This window comes from Arctopsyche grandis, chromosome 12 (genome assembly GCF_051622035.1).
Source record: "Arctopsyche grandis isolate Sample6627 chromosome 12, ASM5162203v2, whole genome shotgun sequence".
NCBI lineage: Eukaryota > Metazoa > Arthropoda > Insecta > Trichoptera > Hydropsychidae > Arctopsyche > Arctopsyche grandis.
Window position 1 is genome coordinate 5,630,929 of NC_135366.1, and position 21,045 is coordinate 5,651,973.

General features: G+C 33.5%; 3 protein-coding genes and 1 long non-coding RNA gene across 6 annotated transcripts in view; 3 read left to right on the forward strand and 1 right to left on the reverse strand.

The window, feature by feature from the left end:
* The window catches only part of LOC143920049 (uncharacterized), a 422,197-nt gene that overhangs the window by 277,597 nt on the left and 123,555 nt on the right, over positions 1–21,045 (forward strand). The window lies entirely within an intron of this gene.
* Positions 624–7,455, forward strand: LOC143920575 (beta-chimaerin-like). 2 transcript variants are annotated; one of them, XM_077443509.1, is made up of 8 exons: positions 624–710; positions 1,092–1,293; positions 1,372–1,596; positions 4,025–4,296; positions 4,376–4,627; positions 6,431–6,562; positions 6,640–6,745; positions 6,813–7,453. In XM_077443509.1, the coding sequence occupies exons 2-8, from the start codon at positions 1,283–1,285 to the stop codon at positions 6,976–6,978; spliced, it is 1,164 nt and encodes a 387-aa protein (XP_077299635.1). In that variant the 5' UTR covers positions 624–710; positions 1,092–1,282; the 3' UTR covers positions 6,979–7,453. The 2 variants fall into 2 exon arrangements, with proteins under 2 accessions (XP_077299635.1, XP_077299634.1); XM_077443508.1 differs by having other exon boundaries at positions 634–706; positions 6,813–7,455.
* rho-4 (rhomboid-4) lies at positions 8,033–17,528 on the reverse strand. 2 transcript variants are annotated; one of them, XM_077443511.1, is made up of 7 exons: positions 17,478–17,528; positions 16,970–17,094; positions 16,633–16,900; positions 14,943–15,147; positions 14,655–14,868; positions 12,449–12,599; positions 8,033–9,609 (listed from the first exon to the last, which is right to left on the reverse strand). In XM_077443511.1, exons 2-7 carry the CDS (start codon positions 17,072–17,074, stop codon positions 9,446–9,448), a joined length of 1,107 nt encoding a protein of 368 aa, XP_077299637.1. In that variant the 5' UTR covers positions 17,075–17,094; positions 17,478–17,528; the 3' UTR covers positions 8,033–9,445. The 2 variants fall into 2 exon arrangements, with proteins under 2 accessions (XP_077299637.1, XP_077299636.1); XM_077443510.1 differs by having other exon boundaries at positions 14,943–15,165.
* On the forward strand, positions 19,069–20,079 carry Srp9 (signal recognition particle 9). Its single transcript, XM_077442758.1, has 2 exons — positions 19,069–19,287; positions 19,359–20,079. The coding sequence occupies exons 1-2, from the start codon at positions 19,147–19,149 to the stop codon at positions 19,440–19,442; spliced, it is 225 nt and encodes a 74-aa protein (XP_077298884.1). The 5' UTR covers positions 19,069–19,146; the 3' UTR covers positions 19,443–20,079.

The window sequence follows — 21,045 nt, forward strand, 5'->3', positions numbered from 1 at the left end:
ATATATATATATATATATATATATATATTTTTTTTTTTTTTTTTTTAAATACTTTTTAATATTACGAAATTATGTTCACAATACATCTTATATCTATTTTAATAGCTACTGATCTACTGATCATTTTCTATTTTACAATTTAATTTAATTTGGTTAGTAATCAAAGTATTATATTATTCTAATTTTAATGTATAGCATAATAGAAAAAATAGCTCAAAAACCTATTTACAATTCTTATAAATGCTCATAATACATCTAATACATAATATTAATTAAAGACTCTCTAAAGTCGATGACCTAAAGCAGATTGTGTTTAGGTAATCTGTGTTTATACCTGAAGGGTATAGACATTTTGTTGTAATCACCGAGACTCTTCACAAGTGTAGTAGTATGGTTATTAGTGATTCTGTCATAGAATCTACTGGTTAGTTTGTTAGGAATGTCTGTAACAAACGGAATATTACATATGGCATGCAGTTTTTTCAAGTTAGTATATGGGTGTATTATAAATTATTTTTAGGGATTAATATTTGTACATATGGTAGGCGCGCCCCTGAGTCCTTATTTATAGTTGATATATGTAGATTATTTAAATTAAAGTTACGGTTGATTTTGGTCGTGTTATGTAGCGTTATGGTGAATCAAATGACAGATGGCGAAGTGAGGGCTACGATGCCAGCTCGTCGACACCTTTGGAAGTTGGAGTGTTGGTATTTTTTATTTGTGTATTATTTGTTTATATTGTTTTAAATTCATTTATGAAATTATATTTATTGATGTATGTATGTGCTAAAGTTTAATAATATCGCGATTCCTTCTAAAAATGATGTACACATATACATAAGTTTGTCTGCATGAGCCAATTCATATAAACCAAATTCCTTAATTGTTTTGAAGTAATGATACAGAAACAATGATATTTTTTACTTTTGACTACAAATGACTGTAATTTGAAAAGATTTAGATTAAAATAACATAGTAGTATAATACATGTACTAAGTATTTATCTAATCAAAATTTTGAACATACTTAAACATTATCCATCAAGATACATTTTACAGCAAATAAACTAACACCGAATTTATTTACAGTGTATAAATTACAACTAGAAGCGCCAACGCCTAAAATCATTCCATGTCAAAAAGAGATTGACCGTCCTGTATACTTTGGATCAGAATATCATGGAATCATTTCGCACAAAGAGGCCGCTGTCTTATTCGAAAATGAACCGAACGGCTCGTACCTGGTTAGAAAGGGCTTCGACTCTAACAATTTTTTCACCATGTCCTGGTGGTAATGAGCTAACATTATTATAAACTGTATTATGTATGCTATTCATGGACTGTAATATTGACTTTATTTTCGCCTCAGTTTCAACGGCGAAATACACCACTTTAAATTATTTTACGACGGACGATACTATGTGAAAGACAAGCGCTATGAGACTATGCACGAATTGATCGCCGATGGATTGGTGACTCGTTATATACAATCGCACGCTGCTCATATTACGGAGTTGATGCATGAGAAAGCCGCTTACCAGGAGAGTCCCTACGTCACACTCAATCGCCGCAAACTGAGAGCCCTCTCGAATAAGTAATTACACACTATACATATACATATATTAATTGATAAATTATCAAATTGAAATAAGCTCAGCAAAAACAATCTAACGCACATGAGTGCCAGGCCCGACCCGAAGGTATATATTATTTATTTTTTTACATATATACCAGGAAGGCCTTACAGGTAAACCCCAATGCGCCTTCCTGGCCAATTACAATTACAATCGAGCATTTTTATTTAAGTCACTGAATTACGAGACACTGAAAAACTCGCAAATCAATGAGACATCTATCAAATTGTACACAAACTTATTTATTGCACATTAATCAATCACAAATTATAGGTGACATATTGTATAAGAAGGATTTATAGCCAATTTTTAAACGGGAACCATTTCAACAATGAAATCAGAGAAAATTGGCAAACTCTGATAGGAAACGACCAACCTGGAGTCACAAATCCAGGTCTGACCAACAGCATACTCTGAAAATTTCATTTTCACTCGAGGCCCGGCCCTGGGATCGAACCCGGCGCCTCTCGACGCTAAGCAGAAGCTTAACGACCGAGCTATTCAGCCGAGCTATTGGTTTCAGCGCCCCCCTTAAATTTTTAAACAATGAATTTCATGAAAGTTCTTGAAATTTTATGTTGAAGAAAAATATATTAGGACAAAAGCAAAAAATTTAATTTAAAATTTTTATTCAAAATAGGCACGTTTTATGTATGTATAAAAAATAATAAAATAAAATAAAACACATAACTATGAATAAATTCGGTAGTGAAGACATTAATTTATATTCAACAATGAATAGAGCGATATTTCTTCTTTCGAATATGATGGGTGAAGATATTTAATTTCGTGAATCAAATCCCTATATGTATGTATATACATACATATGTTTGATTTGATTTTTAAATGCTTTTTATTATTACTAAATTATGTTCACAATACATCTTGTATCTATTTTAATAGCTACTGATCTACTAGTCATTTTCTATTTTACAATTTTAAATTAATTTTGTTAGGTAATCATAGTATTATATTATAATGTTAATATGTACAGCGTAATAGGAAAAAGAGCTCAAAAACCTATACATATGTTTCAAAGGTATCATATACATATGTATATAATATCGCTATTCTGTGTGTCTGTGTATCTGCGATAAAGCTCGCCGTATTATAATAGTCGTTTCGATTCGACATACATTTGTATGTCCCAGCTGAACTAATGTACGAATATAATTACGAAAGAAAAAAACTTCTATATATATACTGTTTGCTACCAATGTTTCTTCTAGGCAAATTAGTCTCTGAGCATTTAGCGCCATCTATTGAAAATTTATTTAATTAATTAATTATTTCTATTGGTGTTTTATATTGTTTATACCAGAGAGATGTAATAAGAATAGAGGGGCCCTTACGAATAAATAATTGTTGTTAATTTTACGCGGCACGTCTCTATAAATACACTACATCGCACGGAATACAATTGGATCAATTTACTTATAAAAATGTATCGCATGTTGTTTATTGTGTGTTTTTGAATGTATTGTGCTATTTTTACCGATGCACTCGCCCATCTTGCAAGTAATATAAACAAACAGAGAAGTTTTTATCGGACATACGTCGAGCACCAAGCGTCAAATACGACTGATGCTAAAATTATTTAGATCTGTACGTGGACAGAATGTCACTTGACAACAAAAGAACACCTAAAGCCACTTCTATTAATATTACATTACATATTTAGGTAGGTAGGTGGTTTTTACCATTTTGTTTTTCATATTACACAATTAAACGTAATTATAAAATTAAATATATTTAAAAGGTATCTGAAAAAAATCCGACCGCGTCCGAATTTATAACTTAATATGCCAACAACATATATGCGATGATATTTCATACGGTACAACACTAGTTTTATATAAAATACAATCCAAATTACCATTTATACCGACGATAGTTTGCTGTTTTACAAGTTTTATTCGTGTTTCATTGATATTTGACAGTCAACTTCCTGCGTTCTTTGTAAATTATAATATTTTACAATCAGTATTGTTACTTCGAGTAGAAAAATTAAGTTGAATATAGAATGTTTTATAAGTTCAAAGAAAGCCAAATTTTTTATTTTTAAATTTAATAATCAAAAAAAGAAAAATGGGGGCGCCTCGTAGCGCCCTTTGTCTATGGCGCCCTAGGCATGTGCCTAGTCTGCTACACCTTTGAGCCGGCCCTGATGACTGCTTTGTTGATGTTTCTGCATACTTTATCAATGTTAAATGTTTGCTTTTGCGATTTAAGTGTTGTCAAATATACATAACTACATACATTATAAACAATTGCAATAGTATGTGCTTCAAATTGGAAAAATATTGTTTTAATTGATCGACATTTTTCATATTTGAAATGTACTATGATCAATGGTAATACAATTGATAATTTTTTTTTAATTTATAGAAATAAAACTATGAATGCATCCATTGAAGACTTGACAAACAAAAATTTGACCTTTGTCGAAAGTTGTGATTTTCCGCAAAATACGAACGCCAGGCCGCCGACTATGAGTACCTCCGATTCCGTCATCAACAACGATACTATTTCGAATATCCTCATAGGTAAATATACTAAAGAGCATTCCTTCAAGGTGCACACGTTCAAAGGATTGAATTGGTGCGAATTTTGCGCCAACTTCCTCTGGGGTTTCACAGCTCAAGGCATGAAATGTGAAGGTACGTCGTCATCACTATACTGGTGTTATTATATTATATTTATCATTTTCACCTTGTTCTAATATTATATGTGTTTCAGATTGTGGCTTTATAGCGCATACAAAGTGTTCAAAACTTGTTCCGAGCCATTGCATGCCCGATTTGAAGAAACTGCGCGGAGTTTTCGGTATCGATTTGACTACACTGCTCAATGCTCACTCCAGCACGCTTCCGTTTGTCGTCAAGAAGTGCGTCAAAGAAATCGAAGCTAGAGGAATGGAGCAAGAAGGGATTTATAGAATATCTGGATTTGCCGACGAGATCGAAGCTTTGAAGATGGCTTTGGATAGAGGTATTTTGAATATGATCATTATATTTTTAACATGGTACTGTAGATTGGAGTGAAATATGCAGCGAGTACTGGTAGAGGTAGTTTACTGTTATTCCGTGGATGAGCCAGTTCCGAATGAAGCACATGACAAATCCACTTAATGTTTATACTCTTAGTACAGAGAGATCATTGATTGATGGTTCATGAGATCTTATTGGCTGTTGTATTCAGCTTATTCATAGGCTGAGGCCTTTTTGGCGCGAATGAGCGATCAGGTGATCGGTGCTAGTAAACCAGTGGTCGGTGAGCAAAAATAACTTAATTTCTACATTACAGTACCATTACAGGTTGTCCCAAAGCGACGCATGGTTTTAAATTTTTACATATATGAATTTATAGACTATAAATTTAAAAATCGATTCAAATAGTGTTGGTTGCCAATTTAGTGAAGTACCGTAACAGAAATGAAATCAGATAAATTGGCAAATTTTGATGAGAAACGATCGATTTGGATCACAAAGATCCAAATCTGACCAGCAGCTTTAGAGAAATACTCGGAATTTTTTTCAATCGACTTCAAACCAGGGCTAAATAAAAGCAAGCCACAAAATGTAGCATTATGCCAAGATAGCAAACTATCAAGGAAATGTAGGATAACATTCAAACGAATTTCAGAAATTATGCATACGAATGTAATGGACAATATTTGATAGCGTGCTGGATTTCCCAATTAACAGTATCTTCAAAATAATACTGTGGTAATATAGCACAACTTGTACTATCCCGAATCGAGGTCGATGATGTCATCTAAGACTTGGGCCACACTGGACGACTTTGTCAACCGACTGGTTGCGCGACCAGAAAATATGTATGGAAATGTGAACGACCAAGAAGTTGACGGATGTAGCACGTCCCATCTAACTGAATTTGGTCTGGTCGCTCTCCACCAAGTCGCACTGTGTGGACTGGCTCTTATTCTCCATAAAACAAAAGTCGCACGATTGCATCATCGCGTTCCTGTACGAGCATGCAGAGCCGATCTCGCCCGAAATATCTTCGTTCACACAAGGGCCATCACACCATCAACTTGCTTCAGATAAATAACGTGATCTCATCACACAGCTACGCACCGACCAAACCTTTAGGCACAGCTACACACAGAATAACCTCGAGCCTGCAGGAACTCCCGAAAGCATGCTGGCAATATATAAACTATCGCACCAGACCCAGACGCCAGTGAACCTCTGGAGTACAGCCTGCCCACTCCTCCGAAGTCGAGCAACTATCTCCTTCACCAAATTGTATTCACTGAACATATCAATGTAAAGATCCCGTTATAAACTCAACCGAGTTTTACATAGGCTGGGAGACGGTCGAAACATAACTACCCGTCCTATAATATACTGCTACGTAGGTTCAGGATGAAATGCCAAAGTTGCTTCACAGCATTTATTCAACGATAACATGTGTACCTCCTTATAAAGGACAAGTTGCATAACACAGCTTCCCTGATCCATGTGCCTATTGTCTAGGCACTTAAAGGTCTACCCTGGCGAGTATATTGTTCACGCACGCTCTCACCCAGGACTGTGGGAACTCCAGCGTATCCATTGTTCGGGCACTTACTGAATCTGGGGTCTCAATTGTTCGCCCACGAATGCACTTAGACAGTGGATTCTCACTCTCATGTTCCCACGTTACAATACTAGGTACTTTGGTTTTATTAAACTTGTCCATTTTCAGGATTCTAATCGCTTAATCATTTTGGCCATAGTCGGTAATTTGAAGATTGATCTAATTTTAGTTATATTAATTTATTTATAGACGGTGAAGCAGCTAATTTGAGCGAGTACAGTAACATAAATGTGATAGCAGGATGCTTAAAATTATATCTTCGCCTTCTACCAATTCCACTTCTGACTGATCAACTTCATCAAAAGCTTATTGACGCATCGTGTACGGATTCTTTTTTTTTAATAATAAAATTTCTCATTCGATACATATGTATATAATATAGTGATTTGTTTTTTTAGATTTGAAAACACTTTCGGATCAGATATCGTCCTTTCGTGAGATTCTGACCGATCTTCCTCCGGCGCATTACAACACGCTTCAGTACATGATTCAACATTTGCACAGGTTTTGATTGATTCTATTTAAAATTCCATTCGATTAAATTTGTCGTATTGACAGTTTGCGTTTTCAGGGTTTCCTTGCAAGCTCACGTGAACAAAATGAATGCTCACAATTTGTGCACCGTCTTTGTTCCGACGCTGATGGCCATCCCACCGCAGTCCACCGATCTCACGCAAGAAATCCACGTGCTGGAAATATTCGTCACGAACTCGGCGAAAATATTTGGCACGTCGTGAAGACGTGGTGACGCGTTTAAACCAATTACATATAGTATTATTTTTTACATCAAATTTTATATGCATAGTATTATTACAATGTCGAAATTGTCATTCCCAAATTTATATACGTATATGATTATTATATATTAGTCGTGTTGATTTTATTTAGTGGAAAAAATCATGTAAGACATGAATCGATGACATTCCTGACGTGTTTTTAGCGTTTTAAAATTGTACGTAATTCCAAATTTAGATGTCGCTTTCAGCGAATTTAATAAAACAAATGAAGCATATCGAATATTTTTAAATAAAATGTGTATTTATTTAAATGTATTATGTATTTATTCCACAGTTTTGTTTGTATGAATTGAAAAATGTGATTATTCGAAAAGTAGCCGATACATACATATATTTCTATTATGTTTAGATTTGACCAATGTAGTTAATTATACAAATAATTTTTTGTACGTTATTTATTAAATTTTTATATTTGATTTTTGTCTTATTTATTTTTGTACATCTGATCTTCAACATGCATTTTAACCCTTTGCCCGCGGCAATAAATATAGCAAACAAGCCCTGTATGTGGCACCTTTTTCGCCAATTGGCAATCGAGTTTTCGACCTTAAATACAGATTTTAATATTTAATCAAGTAACCCGATATGTTAATTAACATATAAAGTATTATTTTAAACAATAAAATACATAATATATCTCGTAGTTTTGGCTCAATTGTCAAATAATCATTTTTCATACAATTGAGACGTATCGTCGCCATTGTTCAACAGACGTGACGTCACATAAACGAGGTTTCAGTATGGTTCCACAAAAAACTAATTTTTACTGGTATATATTCATTTTAAGCAAATTAAATAGATGACATTCAACTCCCAGTAATATATTCAACCAATTTTGAACCTTAAAACAGTTGAAATAGGCGCATATAAGGCTCAAAATCCCGTGCAAAGTTCAGAAATTCTATGGAAGACAGCTGCGATACAAACTTGTCGCGCAAAGCTTCCATAGAAGACGGCCGCGGGCGAACGGTTAAAACATAATTAGACTCAATTTCAATAAATAAAATTTATTTTTCGTACATTGTACAAGTGAAATACAAACATTTAATGCTTACGTAAAAAAACACTATAAATATAAAAAAAAAAAAAAAAATTATATCTAAAATAATTCAATCACAACAGGCGACATGTAACATATTACAGAATACTGTGAAAAATACAATTGACGATTTGTTTATGCGTTTGAAAGTTTTTCGCAACATATTAATTAAATAATCATATCAAAATATTACTTTTAATACATTCAGGTACTCGCTATGTATGCACATACACTAAAAATAAATATGTAGTATGCGAAAAACAACAATGGACGTCTCAACAACTTTAAACTTAATCCTAGAAAGGCAAAATTTATACTACGCAAGATATGTAGACGATAGGCATACACATTCTGTGTCTGATAACAATTAATTTATTGATTCGACCTTAAAAATATTTAAACTGAACAATCAGTACTTTATATAATATATACGTCAGTTTTATACATATAATTATAACTATATACTGATATTATTTAAAATTGTAAACAAACACTTAATATTACATGTATAAGGCATTTAAAATATTAAAACAGGCAATTTTCAACTATGAATATAATAGTAATATGAAATATCGGCCTTAAAAGTATAAAATATCGCTTCGACATTCGAAAAGGCACTAATAATAAGCCTCGATTATGTAAACATAGTCAATTTTTAGAATGATGTGAGTCGTAAATTATACTTACAATAGTATTACATCGACGAATCAACATACAAAGTCACAACGAGGAAAATCGTAAATACATAAAAAATATTTATTTTGTAATTTAAAGCTCGACATAAGGCTTTCTAAAAAGATTTCCTACAATAAATTAAAATATAGCACTTTTCTGCTTACCGAAACATTGATAGATATACAAATATTTAATATATTGCTTATGCAAGAATTACATCAGCTATACGTCAATGATAAAATTGTATTTTTACAATTAGTTGCTGATGACTATGTACATTGCTTTGTACTATGGAAATATGTATGTAGTTAAATACAGTGAACATTTTTTGGTTATTCAATATAAACTATAATCACCATTATTTCCATGAGTTTTAGACCATTAAATATAATAGAGCACCATTTGCAAATAACGAGTGGCACGGATTCAAGAATAGGTTAACTATGTATATATACATAATAATTGATTGTCAAGTCTACACTTTTCAACAGACTGTAAATATTAATGTTTGATAATCAAAAAGTTGTACGATAAACTAGCATAGTGTGACATATGTAAGATGCAAAATGATATTACACTTTCTATATCAACAGGATACTTGTCATGTTTGTAAAATGAACAATTATAGATAAAATTGACGGTGCACAGTAAAATAAAGCAGTATATAATAAAATGAATGACAAATCATTTAAATTATTTATAATCCGGCCTATATGGAAAGTGATCAGTCCAAAATATATTCAATAGAACGGCCACGGCCATAATGAAGAAGTAGGTAACCACAGCACACCACCACAGATACTTCTCCCAAGATTGCACTTCTAAGTTACGCAGAACACCGATGCCCACCAATAAACCTGAAATATACACAATAAAGAAGTTTAATTGATAAAATCATAGTGATATACCATTAATATCATATTAGTCGTTATATTTGAAAGTGGCAAAAGTCCATATTTTTCATTTCGAGAAATATTCCACAAAACATTACATATAATGTTTTGCGTTTAACGATATTTAAAAAAAACTGGTGGCCTGTACGTATACGTTTATTCTGATTTTCCGACATTCTGGACGTATCGAATTAAAATAAGTGATAACAATAATGTTTTTGGAACTGAATATTGGACTTCCGCCACTTTTAAATATAACGTCTCATATTATTACAGTTACATTTGAGGAGGTTGAGCAATAAGAATGACTTACATACGTATATAAAGTATTTGGGAAGAAATAGTATGCTTTATTACACAGCAAATAGACTTGAGTGAAAAGGAGATGCTCGTGGATGGTAAACGGACTACTAGTCATATGTAAATCAGTCACAGGACAACCGGTCGCTCTAGATCGGTCACACGAGATCACCCGTCACATTAAAACTGGTCACACCCTAAAACTGGTCACGAGAAAACCCTAAAATCAGTCAACCAGTTTTCTCGTGACCGATTTTAGGGTGTGACCAGTTTTCTTGTGACCGGTTTTAGGGTGTGACCAGTTTTAGTGTGACGGGTGATCACGTGTGACCGATCTAGAGCGACCGGTTGTCTTGTGACCGGTTCACATTCGACTAGTAATCACCGAACCTCGTGGATATACAATGTACGGGTGACTGTGAAAAAGTCGAAAATATTCGTTTATCATGCATACATATGAAAAACGGTGATTATATACATATATAACAGTGGCGTGCGGTAAAACTCTCTCTCCCCCCTTCGTAAATCCTCACTTAATTTGCGCGAGCAGGATACAACAGGAACAAGAGGAACAGGCTTTTCCTCCCGTATCCTGCGCGCGCACATTAAACAAGGCTGTATGACGAAAATAGAGATAATTTCACCGCATGCCACTGATATATATTATATATACATAGTACCGTTTACCATGCACCCTTTTTTTTTTTTGATCTTTCGACATAAGATCTTTCGATTTTCGATCTTTGCCTTCCGATATTTGCTTTTTCGACCTTTTCACTTGAGGTCCCGTGAGGTAGACCCACAATGTACGTATATACATACATAATACGAAATGAGTTTTTATTCATTTAATAATAAAATAACAACGACAAATGGGGGACAGGGGAGGATTGAAGTGGATGAATTCATGCATTATTGGTTTTCCCACAAAGGCAGCGAGCTTTTCCTTATGAAAAAGCATGAATACTACGATCAAATAACGGCTTTGATAACAATTCGTGAATTAAGTCCAACAAAAATAGTGTTTTTGAAATTGAAAATTGGACTTCCGCCACTTTCAAATATAACGGCTCATATGTATCGAATGTAAACACGATTATATATTATACAATGTCATAATTTGTATGTTGTAAATTGCATAACATGTGCTATTTGTAGAAGATAAGATTACCGTCAATAAAATCTAGTGATTTGTTTCTCAAAATGTGGTAAGCATATTCCTAGAGAGATGCGAAAGATTTGAAGGGCAAAAAGCAATACTCACGATTGAAAACATATCAAGACTTTTGCTGCCTATGCTTAATAAGATTGTATTGTATTCTATTTACATATGTATTTCAAAAACCTTACAATCGTTTTATAATAGTACCGTTGATAAAATAATTAAAAATAAAACGAAGTCTTTGGATGAACATACATATATTAACTACAAAAAGATAATGTCATATAGCTCCACTGATTATTTTACATATAAAAGAATTTATAATTAGCACCAATTAAAAAACTAATTGTAACTGAACGAAAATCCTTATTCATACGAAGAATTAAAAAAAAAATCTTATAATACACTCTGTACTTTGTGAATAAATTGAGATTAAAATGGTTTGTATATATTTTATTTATTTATCTGTGATACAATAGTGGACGTTTAATTGAGTTTTGGAATAATTCTTGTGTAAAAACTAACATTTTTGTACGTACAAATAATTCCGTGAGCGATTTGTAGTGTGAGCGTAATGCCGCGTGAGCGGTTTATCTGCGAGTGTAATGTCCGTGAGCGACATGTCGTTTAGTGTTAGGTCCGTGAGCGAACCGCCCTGTTTTCAATGCTTTTTTATGGTTCTGGTTATTCCTATAGAGAATATTTGAAGGGCACACATAATCAAGAAAAACATATCAAGAATTTTGCTACCTCTGCTTAATAAGATATATAGGAATTTATATTTCCTGAATAATACAATTTTAAGATAATATAAGGGAATACAAAATTAATAAAAACTATGTATCTATATTGAAAGTTTTACTCGCACATTATATGTAATTATATTTTTATCACTGCCACTTGAAAATATTGGCTATACATATATGTAAATAGATTATTTAGGAGATAAAATATTACAAGCCATTGTTATCTATGCAAGTACAAAATATATGTATGTATATTTCTAGTGTATTTCTAGAAGAAGGACCTAATAATAACGCCAGCATACACTAGACTTATCACATTGTTAAATATTAAGTCATTGCTATCACGAATTAAAGTTCCGTATATGGCTAATAATACTGATAACGAAACGTTTATCATCGGAAATGAAAATGTGCATTTTTTCATGTCACAATCTTTGATACGACGATTACAACGTCAAACTGAATTGTATGGTAATTTTCACATTTAAGTAAGCGCTAATCAATTATATTTGGACGCCCAAATTTTTCCACAACTATGAACCGTTATGAGGACAAATAAGTAGTACACATTTGCATATATACTATATGCACATACCTGCTATCGCGCCCGCAAGATGAGCAACGTATCCAATATTCTCTTCCAAATCAAGGAAATATCTGTTGTAAACGGCAGTTCCGACGTCCGTTCCAACGATGCACAGAAAAACGATCAACTGTATGGCAGCATATTCGATTTCTTTCCAATTCTGAAAAATATGTTAGTAATTATATTAAAATCAGTTTCTCAAATGTTAGTATGTATTTAGAAGACAATTTATAGCATGCAAAATTTGTTAACATTCGTATATACATATACACTTTTAAATAGCACGATATATTGAATGTATAATACAATACATGTTATTGTAAATAGCAAATATGTTTACACGTATGTATTTAAGCTTGATAAAAAAATAGATATTGAACCTTGAATCTATGTACAGTATAAAACATATGTTATCGCTATTTACAATGATCAAATTTGGATTCCTTTTAAAAAGGTAGCAAGGGGAGAACACAACAATCGGCTGTTTTGTATGTATTTTCGATTAAAAAAGTACCTAAATGTAAAGTCGTGTACTGTTCTCGATTACTAGTGAACAATAACAACATTGCAAGTACCCAATGTTCCTGCCAGGTATTTTTTAAACAGTAAAAATCCATAGGCAATTAAATCTTGAAGACATTGTTGATATTAAGAGTAACTAGAAAAGTACTACTCTTCAAAGAGCCCATCACTCGGATAACTAGATGGCGTCAATAATATATATTGCCCCTTAGTCCATATGAAACTGAAAGTCCATTTTGTTTCCCTTATCAGTATCTTCATAGGATACTTCACTATCTTTAGAGGATAATTCAGTATCCGATGGACCCTTTTACGTTTATTTGGTCCATCAAACATAAAAACAACTGTCTATATTTATTACCCGAGTCTTCGCCTCTTTCAGCTGTCACTCAAATACTTTGGTTTTAAACATTTATTGAATATAAAAAATAATGAAATGGGTTTCCACAGTAACATAGTGTCTCGTTTGGAATAGTACCCGGTCTTGAGGACTTACATATGTCTCAATTTGGAAGACTAATGATGATATTGTAGCGTGACCGCGTAGAGGGGTTTCCGAGATCGGAGTGAGAGATACGACCAGTGTCGCAAAGTTAGTTTATTGTTTTTGATCCGTCGGCTTGCCAGTTCCGAATGAAGCACGGTTCAAAATAGCCTAATATTTAAGCCGATTGTGTACACATTGTGCACAGAGAGATCATTGGTTGATGGGTCGCGAGACCTTATTGGCTGTTGTATGCAGCTTGTTTATACGTCGAGGGGTTTTTGGCAGGAACGCGAGATTAGGTTATCAGCGCTAATAAACCAGTAGTCAACGAGCACCAATCACTCTAAGTTACAATACTATGAGTCGACAAATTTATTCCCCTACAAAGATTTAAATGTAATATTTATATCTTGTACTTGTTTCAAGAGTTATTATTGGAGTATACAATAAATAATATTAAAAAATATATGAAAACAATAGTTGAATTGTTCAGCGTTGCTACAATGGGTGAAAGTTGGAGAAAAAGGTAAAAATGGAGCTTTTTCAGAGAATTTCGTGAGGGGATTTCCTTGACCTTGGGCCCTTCAAACGCTATATACGATCTAAGTTACGAGTAACGTGAGATAGTATACCAAATTTGGCGCTTCAAAATTGAAAACTGTAGTGGATTAATGGTTCCGCGATAAATCGCTCACGGACCTAACACTCAACGACATAACACGCACGCGACAAATCGCCAGTTGTTCGATTGAACATCATTCATAATCTTTTTATTATAGCAAAATAATTTAAATATTTAAAAGTCAGTTGACAACACCTGCCACGATATTCGATTCGATTGCGGAGCATAAATTGAGATTAAACTGGTTCGTATATTTTTTATTCATTTATATGTGATAGGATATTGTGTTAATTCGTCACGATACGTTTAATTGAGTTTTGTAATAGTTCTTGTGTAAAAAATAACGTTTTTGTACGTACGAATAATTCCGTGAGCAATTAGTCGCATGAACGATTTGTCGCATGAGCGATTTACCTGTGAGTGTAATGTCTGTGAGCGATTTGTCGTGCGCGTTATGTCGGTGAGTGTTAGTTCCATGAGAGATTTGTAGTGACTCCTGGATTAATATTCAAACAGCACACATTTATCTTTATATAATAAGTACATTAGTCATAATTGAGCAGTTTTAGTTTTTATGTACTTACAATAAAAAGCGTGGCAAGATGGGCAGTTATCAAAGCGTATACTCCTCCGGATGCACCAGCCAAGAAGACCGTGGGATCAGTTATGGATGTGCCGAGAGACCCAGCAACTACACCTGCCAAGTAAATCAGCAGAACTCGCCACCACTTGTGCACCATTTCCAACGGTATTCCCAGCAATAGTTGCACGATAAGATTCACCACCAAATGCACAGACCTGCCGAGTGCGAATGCATTATATATATGTAAAATAAATTCATAGTGTAATTCAAAATGTAACCATCGACTTACCCAATGTGGACGAACATGTAAGTGAGGAATCTCCAAGCTTCGAATCGCTTGTACGGATTGTATATCAGCTTAGTGGCGATCGGTCCAGTGCCTTTGGGATGGTCTACGAATGCATCAATCATGAATAAGATGAATTCTATGACGGAGACGATTATCATGCATATGGCTGGCGGCCAACACGTGTACTGCTCCTCGTATTGTCCATCTGTAAACACCATGTTACCTGGAGGGTCAGGTTGGGAGGCAGCACAGGACAAGAGCATACATTTATAAAGCACATTAACATACGAACAAAAATACAAGAAGAGGGAAAACGTGAAATAAAAATTGTTTGTTAATATTTGTTAATTTGGAGTGTAAAAATTTAGATCAGAGACGTCCAAGCCAGAAGAGTTTGAGTAGTTCATTTATGAGATATCGCTTTCAGGTTGTTATCACAGATAATAAACGTGATAAAGAATTTAGAAAACTTGGACATCCCCGAGTTGCGTTTACAAATTTGAGAATAGAATTAGATATGTTAGACGAAAAGTTCTATGATTCATCTGTTTGAATGTATGTATGTAGTTTCACTAGAATAACGGTAAGCTTAGGAAGGAAATATTTCTATTTAGATTGAGTCACAGGTTACGTCATTAATATTTCATATTTTTGAATGGCGAAGAAAATTTTCAGGTTTTGTAAACATGATTATTATGTACAATCAACCAGCAAAAGTAACCAAACTTCGATTTGGGTTGAAATTTGTAATATGTTAAAGTGAAAGTATATGTATATATGTAAGCGAAGTTATGTATATTTTCACTGGTGTTTCAGAAAAATCCTGTCTGAATACATTTTTGTTATCAGATGTATAAAATTTATATCACTAAAAGTAACACGCACAATTACGTATGTGCAGGGTTATCAGATTTCCAAAATCACATATCAGGATATTCTTTATTTCGTTCGATTAAAAAAAAGTTAAAGAATTAAGGAAGAAATTAAGAAAAGACATATAGAAGGTCAATATCTCAAGTAATTGTTTTCGACTTGTAAATTCGATTTTCATATTTGGTTTTAAGGACAAAACTTATGATTGAAATTTGTTACTTTTGAAGTCGAACAATTTATGTACAATAAAAATTAAGCGAGCCTCTTTAATGTGTACATACATTTTTGTACATATACAAATTATATTAAGTCAGGATTTTCAGTGGCAATGTGGGACTCGGGATTTGTCTGTTGAACTCGGGACAGTCCCGCTCAAATAGGGACGTCTGGTAACCCTGCATATGTGTAACGGATCATCACTGATACTAATCAGTAAATTCATTGATACATTCTCACTGCCTGATAGTGAAATACATTTATATTATGATAAAATATAACTTCACTAGCAAATACGGCTCCACTATAACATATATGTATACTAAATTCACATAAACATTCACTCAATAAATTTTCATTACTTTAGAGGTAACGTATTGTACCAAAATTTAAAAATTATAAACTTTCTTCTTAAAACAAATAGATTTGTAATGGAAATTATCCGTTTGAACTTTTATAGTCATGAAAATATATGTAGTTTTAAAAAAAATAACTAATTTCCCGAATTTTTTGATTAAATTATAAATCTACATATATATATATGTGTGTATATACAATATAGTATAGTATCTTATCAATAAAATAAAAGTAAATGCTATACCTGTGGCATCTACATATTGTACACCTCTTCTAGAAGGCACGACGAACTTGACATACTTTTGAGTCAAATGACTGAAATAATTTTGATTCTCAGTCTGATGAACCATAATGATGAATTCTTCTAAATCCAAATGGCCGGAATTATCCAGGTCGGCCTTTTTTAAAATTGCCTTCACAACATGTCTGGGAATATCTGTTCCACAACCTCCAGAATCTATTAAAGTTCTCAGCTCGCGTAGCGAAATTCGACCATTTTGATCCACATCGTACTGAAAATTCACATCAGTATAAAATTCAATAGAACAGTTATTGTATTTAGGATCGTCGATGAGTCATACCTTGTTGAAGATCTCTCTCCAGTGTATGTTGGGGTCTGCTACACCTACATCTCGAAGAGCCAACTCTTCGACTGCTGACCTCTCGACGTCGTGTTCTCGCTGCATTTTGAGGCACTAAATGTGACCTGAAACGAAACTTGAAATATTAAACATTGGGCATTGTGTACATAGTTTCAGGCTATTTTGCAATTGAACATTTCGAGAGCACTTAGCGCAATTAAGTCAATATACCTGTTTGTTGGTATTTTAAATATCACAATAAATTTCATTCAAACTTTAAACAAAATTTTTGAATGAATAATAATACAAAAAAACTTGAAACGCTCAGTTAACGAATGACTAACAGTATTTCATAATCTTATCTAAAAGTTTTTTATCGATATCGTTAAATTTATACGGAAGTTGGGTAGAAAAATAAATTAAATTCTCGAATTATTATTAAATTATTTTATGATATTGCGAAATAGAACGTAAATATTTAAGATATGAATAAAATTAAATGTAAAACCATAAAAGCGAGTGAGGAACGACTTCACGCAACGCCCGCCGGCTGACAACTGATATATACGCCCATTTGTGACATATCTCGACATAAAGTCACTTATCTCGACCAGGTATCTAAAAATCTTCTATGATACAATTGACGAAAATAATCGTTCGGTGGTTATTCCGCAAAGAGCGATCTCGCGCAAGTCACTAAAATCTCGATCACGAACATTCTGGTCATATGGCCAACGTAGGGAAGAACCTTTTTCTTACATTTTGTGGAGTCTTTCAGAGACTGCTAGCTCTTTGAGGATGGAGATGTTCGTGCGTCTTGCAATTCATGATATGCGTAGCATTCATCTCAACCTGCAGCGTGGACTAGTGATTAGCATATTATTCTTTCGAGCGGAGTAGTCACGGTTCGATTCCCACTAGTAGCTTTTGGCCAGACATTTCATGGTTTCAGAGTTTGCCAATTTTTCTGATTTTCATTGAAACGGTTCCCGTAAATTGACATTTACTTTCCAATGTATATTGCAAATCTCAAGTTATTCAACGTCTTGAGGTTCGCCAATTTTCATAATAAAATGCTGCAAAAATCTCTCCATATGAATTCGCATTGGGTCTACTTCACGAGCCGGAATGTGAAATGCCGGAAAACGCAAATATCGGAAGGCAAAGATCGAAAATCGAAAGATCTTAAGTCGAAAGATCAAAAAAAAAGGGTGCATGGTAAACAGTACATACTCACTTAATTTGCGCGAGCAAGATACAACAGGAACAAGAGGAACAGGCTTTTCCTCCTTTTTATTAATGTGCGCGCGCAGAATACGGGAGGAAAAGCCTGTTCCTCTTGTTCCTGTTGTATCTTGCTCGCGCACATTAAGTGAGTATGTACCGTTTACCATGCACCCTTTTTTTTATCTTTCGACTTAAGATATTTCGATTTTCGATCTTTGCCTTCCGATATTTGCGTTTTCCGGCATTTCACATTCCGGCCCGTCACGGAGACCGATTCGTATTGTATAAAAATGCCTGTATTCATTGTATTATTGTATTATATCTGTATTAGTACCCTAGTCGCTTTGAAGCTATTTGTAATGGCGTGTATTTATTTATTTTATTTTTGATTAAAATCAAATAAATAAATAATATTTCTCCAACACCACATTTCGAATGTGGTTCGGTGATTACTGGTCACAAATTACTCGTCATAAAGTCACTAAAATCTCTATAACGGAACATCTGGCAGCCGAAAAGTCCATCATACTAACGATAACTATCATAGTAACGAGAACTTGAGTGCCAAATATTGTGTATTCGCGATTTTCATGGCAAAAATTGTCTTTGTGACCACCCCAATATGACGAATAGTCCAATTACCTTCGAATGTATCTAGAATGTTTCTTTTTCAGGGTCCATGTCTCGACTCCATTATATTTAATAAATACATAAAAATATATCCAATTTTCAACACTGAATTGCTAATTTTCAATTTACAATCCAAAAGTGAACTTAGCTTACATAGATCTATCATTGTATATTGCCGAAAGTTGACAACGCGACGAAAATTTGACGTGTGGATAATGGTCGGAAGCGATCGACAAGTTTCGACCAAAGCGAGTACTCAAATGTCAGCGAGTGGTCGTAGCGCGTGAGACGTTTTCGTGCCGAACTCCAGCTGCCGCAAGATGACGTTCATCAACAGTTGGCATGAATTCGAGAAGTCAGCGGAGCGCATGTGCCTCGAGAATCCCTCTAAAGTGCGCTACTCCATGAAATACAACCATTCCAAAGGGCTGGTAGAACTTAAAGTTACCGACAACGTCAAAGTATGTTCACGTATATTTTTGCAGCAACGTCTCCATAATGCGTCAACTGTATGTCTATTTCGATGTTTCAGTGTTTGCAATACCGAACTGAGCTACACCAGGACCTACGAAAAATCGACAACTTCGCTTTGAATTTTATGAGAATGATGGTTTAAACAAATAACTATGTTATAAGAAAACAAAATTTTGTATTTTATAAGAAATGTTTATTATTTATTCATTTGTTTTATTTTTCTTTGTACACTCAGATTTATACCACTACTAACTGAACTTTGTTTCCCATTACCAACCTACATATATATGCATTTGAAATTGGAATTAAATTCCGAATGTTTTTTTAACGTTTTTAGGAATTGAATTAAGATTTCCTATTAATGATCTATAAAATGCACGCGCAAGAACATTGCTCGAAAGATAAGCTTTTATTGCAAAATTTGTTCTAGAATTCATGAGCTACAAATTTCACCCAAGATCATTGAAATATTAGGTGATGCACCTGGTTGAGAACTGCTATTGTAAGAGTATTTGTACAGACAAATAATAAGATTGTTGTAGGCCAAAAAGGTAAATATCTAGAGCTGGATTTCCCCAAACTTTTTCTGCAATGGAACACTTCGTAAACCCGGGTATTTTAACGGAACACAGCTTGTTTGTAGGTTGGGTAATTCCTACTAGTAAAAATTAAATAAAAATGTTATTAAAACACGTTATTTATTTAGTAATTATTTTTACATATAAAAATATAGATAATACACATAAAAATACCAATAAAAGCACTTAATAATACAATTTAAACAATATAAAAATACGAATAAAAGCACTTAAGAGGGCTGGATATTCGAAACCTTAATTTTGTTGCCGTTCCTTTCTTCGATATATATATTGAGTGAATGCGACAATATATATATTTGATTTTTAAATGCTGTTTATTATTACGAAATTATGTTCACAATACATCTTATATCTATTTTAATAGCTACTGATCTACTGATCATTTTCTATTCTACAATTAAATTTAATTTGGTTAGTAATCATAGTATTATATTATTCTAATGTTAATCTACATCATAATAGGAAAAAGAGCTCAAAAACCTATTTATAATCCTTATAAATGTTCATAATACATCTAATACATAATATTAATTAAAGACTCTCTAAAGTCGAAGACCTAAAGCAGATTGTGTTTAGGTAATCTGTGTGTTAAATCTGAAGGGTATAGACATTTTGTTGTAATCACCGAGACTCTTCACAAGTGTGTTAGTATGGTTATTAGTGATTCTGTCATAGAATCTACTGGTTAGTTTGTTAGTAATGTCTGTAACAAACGGAATATTATATTCAATATATGTATATATTGAGTGAATGCGACAGTTGCGTTTCGACCAGATAATACCTATTTTAAATCGACAAAATCGAGGTTTCGTATTCTTCAGTTTTCTCCTGTGAAATTGGATCAATTTAAAAAAAAATTTTATCGGTGTGAGAAAGATACTTTCTATGTTTGTGTCTTCGTATTTTTTTAAAAATCAACCGTTAAATTAGCACGCTGGACTCTTTGTGGGTGTAAAAACGAGGCGATTTTATAGATGTTTGGCGGCTCTTAGCTCCTATAAAAAATAACTAATCAAAAAAATAAAAGCATAGATGCATGACAATGGTGGATATCTATAGCATATTAAAAAATAATTTCTCTAGTGCCATAATTGAGGAAGGGAGAAGTGTAATACGTTTGTATGGACAAGGCGCTGGTGTCCAGCC

Excerpts from the sequence above, each read along its gene's own strand:
- LOC143920575 (XM_077443508.1), top strand. The coding sequence starts at position 634 with ATGGTGAATCAAATGACAGATGGCGAAGTGAGGGCTACGATGCCAGCT. Across the intron at positions 1,294-1,371 it reads TTTTTCACCATGTCCTGGTG|TTTCAACGGCGAAATACACC; the intron begins GTAATGAGCTAA and ends TTTTCGCCTCAG. Across the intron at positions 4,297-4,375 it reads TCAAGGCATGAAATGTGAAG|ATTGTGGCTTTATAGCGCAT; the intron begins GTACGTCGTCAT and ends TATGTGTTTCAG.
- Srp9 (XM_077442758.1), top strand. The coding sequence starts at position 19,147 with ATGACGTTCATCAACAGTTGGCATGAATTCGAGAAGTCAGCGGAGCGC. Across the intron at positions 19,288-19,358 it reads AAGTTACCGACAACGTCAAA|TGTTTGCAATACCGAACTGA; the intron begins GTATGTTCACGT and ends TCGATGTTTCAG.
- rho-4 (XM_077443510.1), bottom strand. The coding sequence starts at position 17,074 with ATGCAGCGAGAACACGACGTCGAGAGGTCAGCAGTCGAAGAGTTGGCT. Across the intron at positions 16,901-16,969 it reads GGAGAGAGATCTTCAACAAG|TACGATGTGGATCAAAATGG; the intron begins GTATGACTCATC and ends GTGAATTTTCAG. Across the intron at positions 12,600-14,654 it reads ATCTTGCCACGCTTTTTATT|AATTGGAAAGAAATCGAATA; the intron begins GTAAGTACATAA and ends CATATTTTTCAG.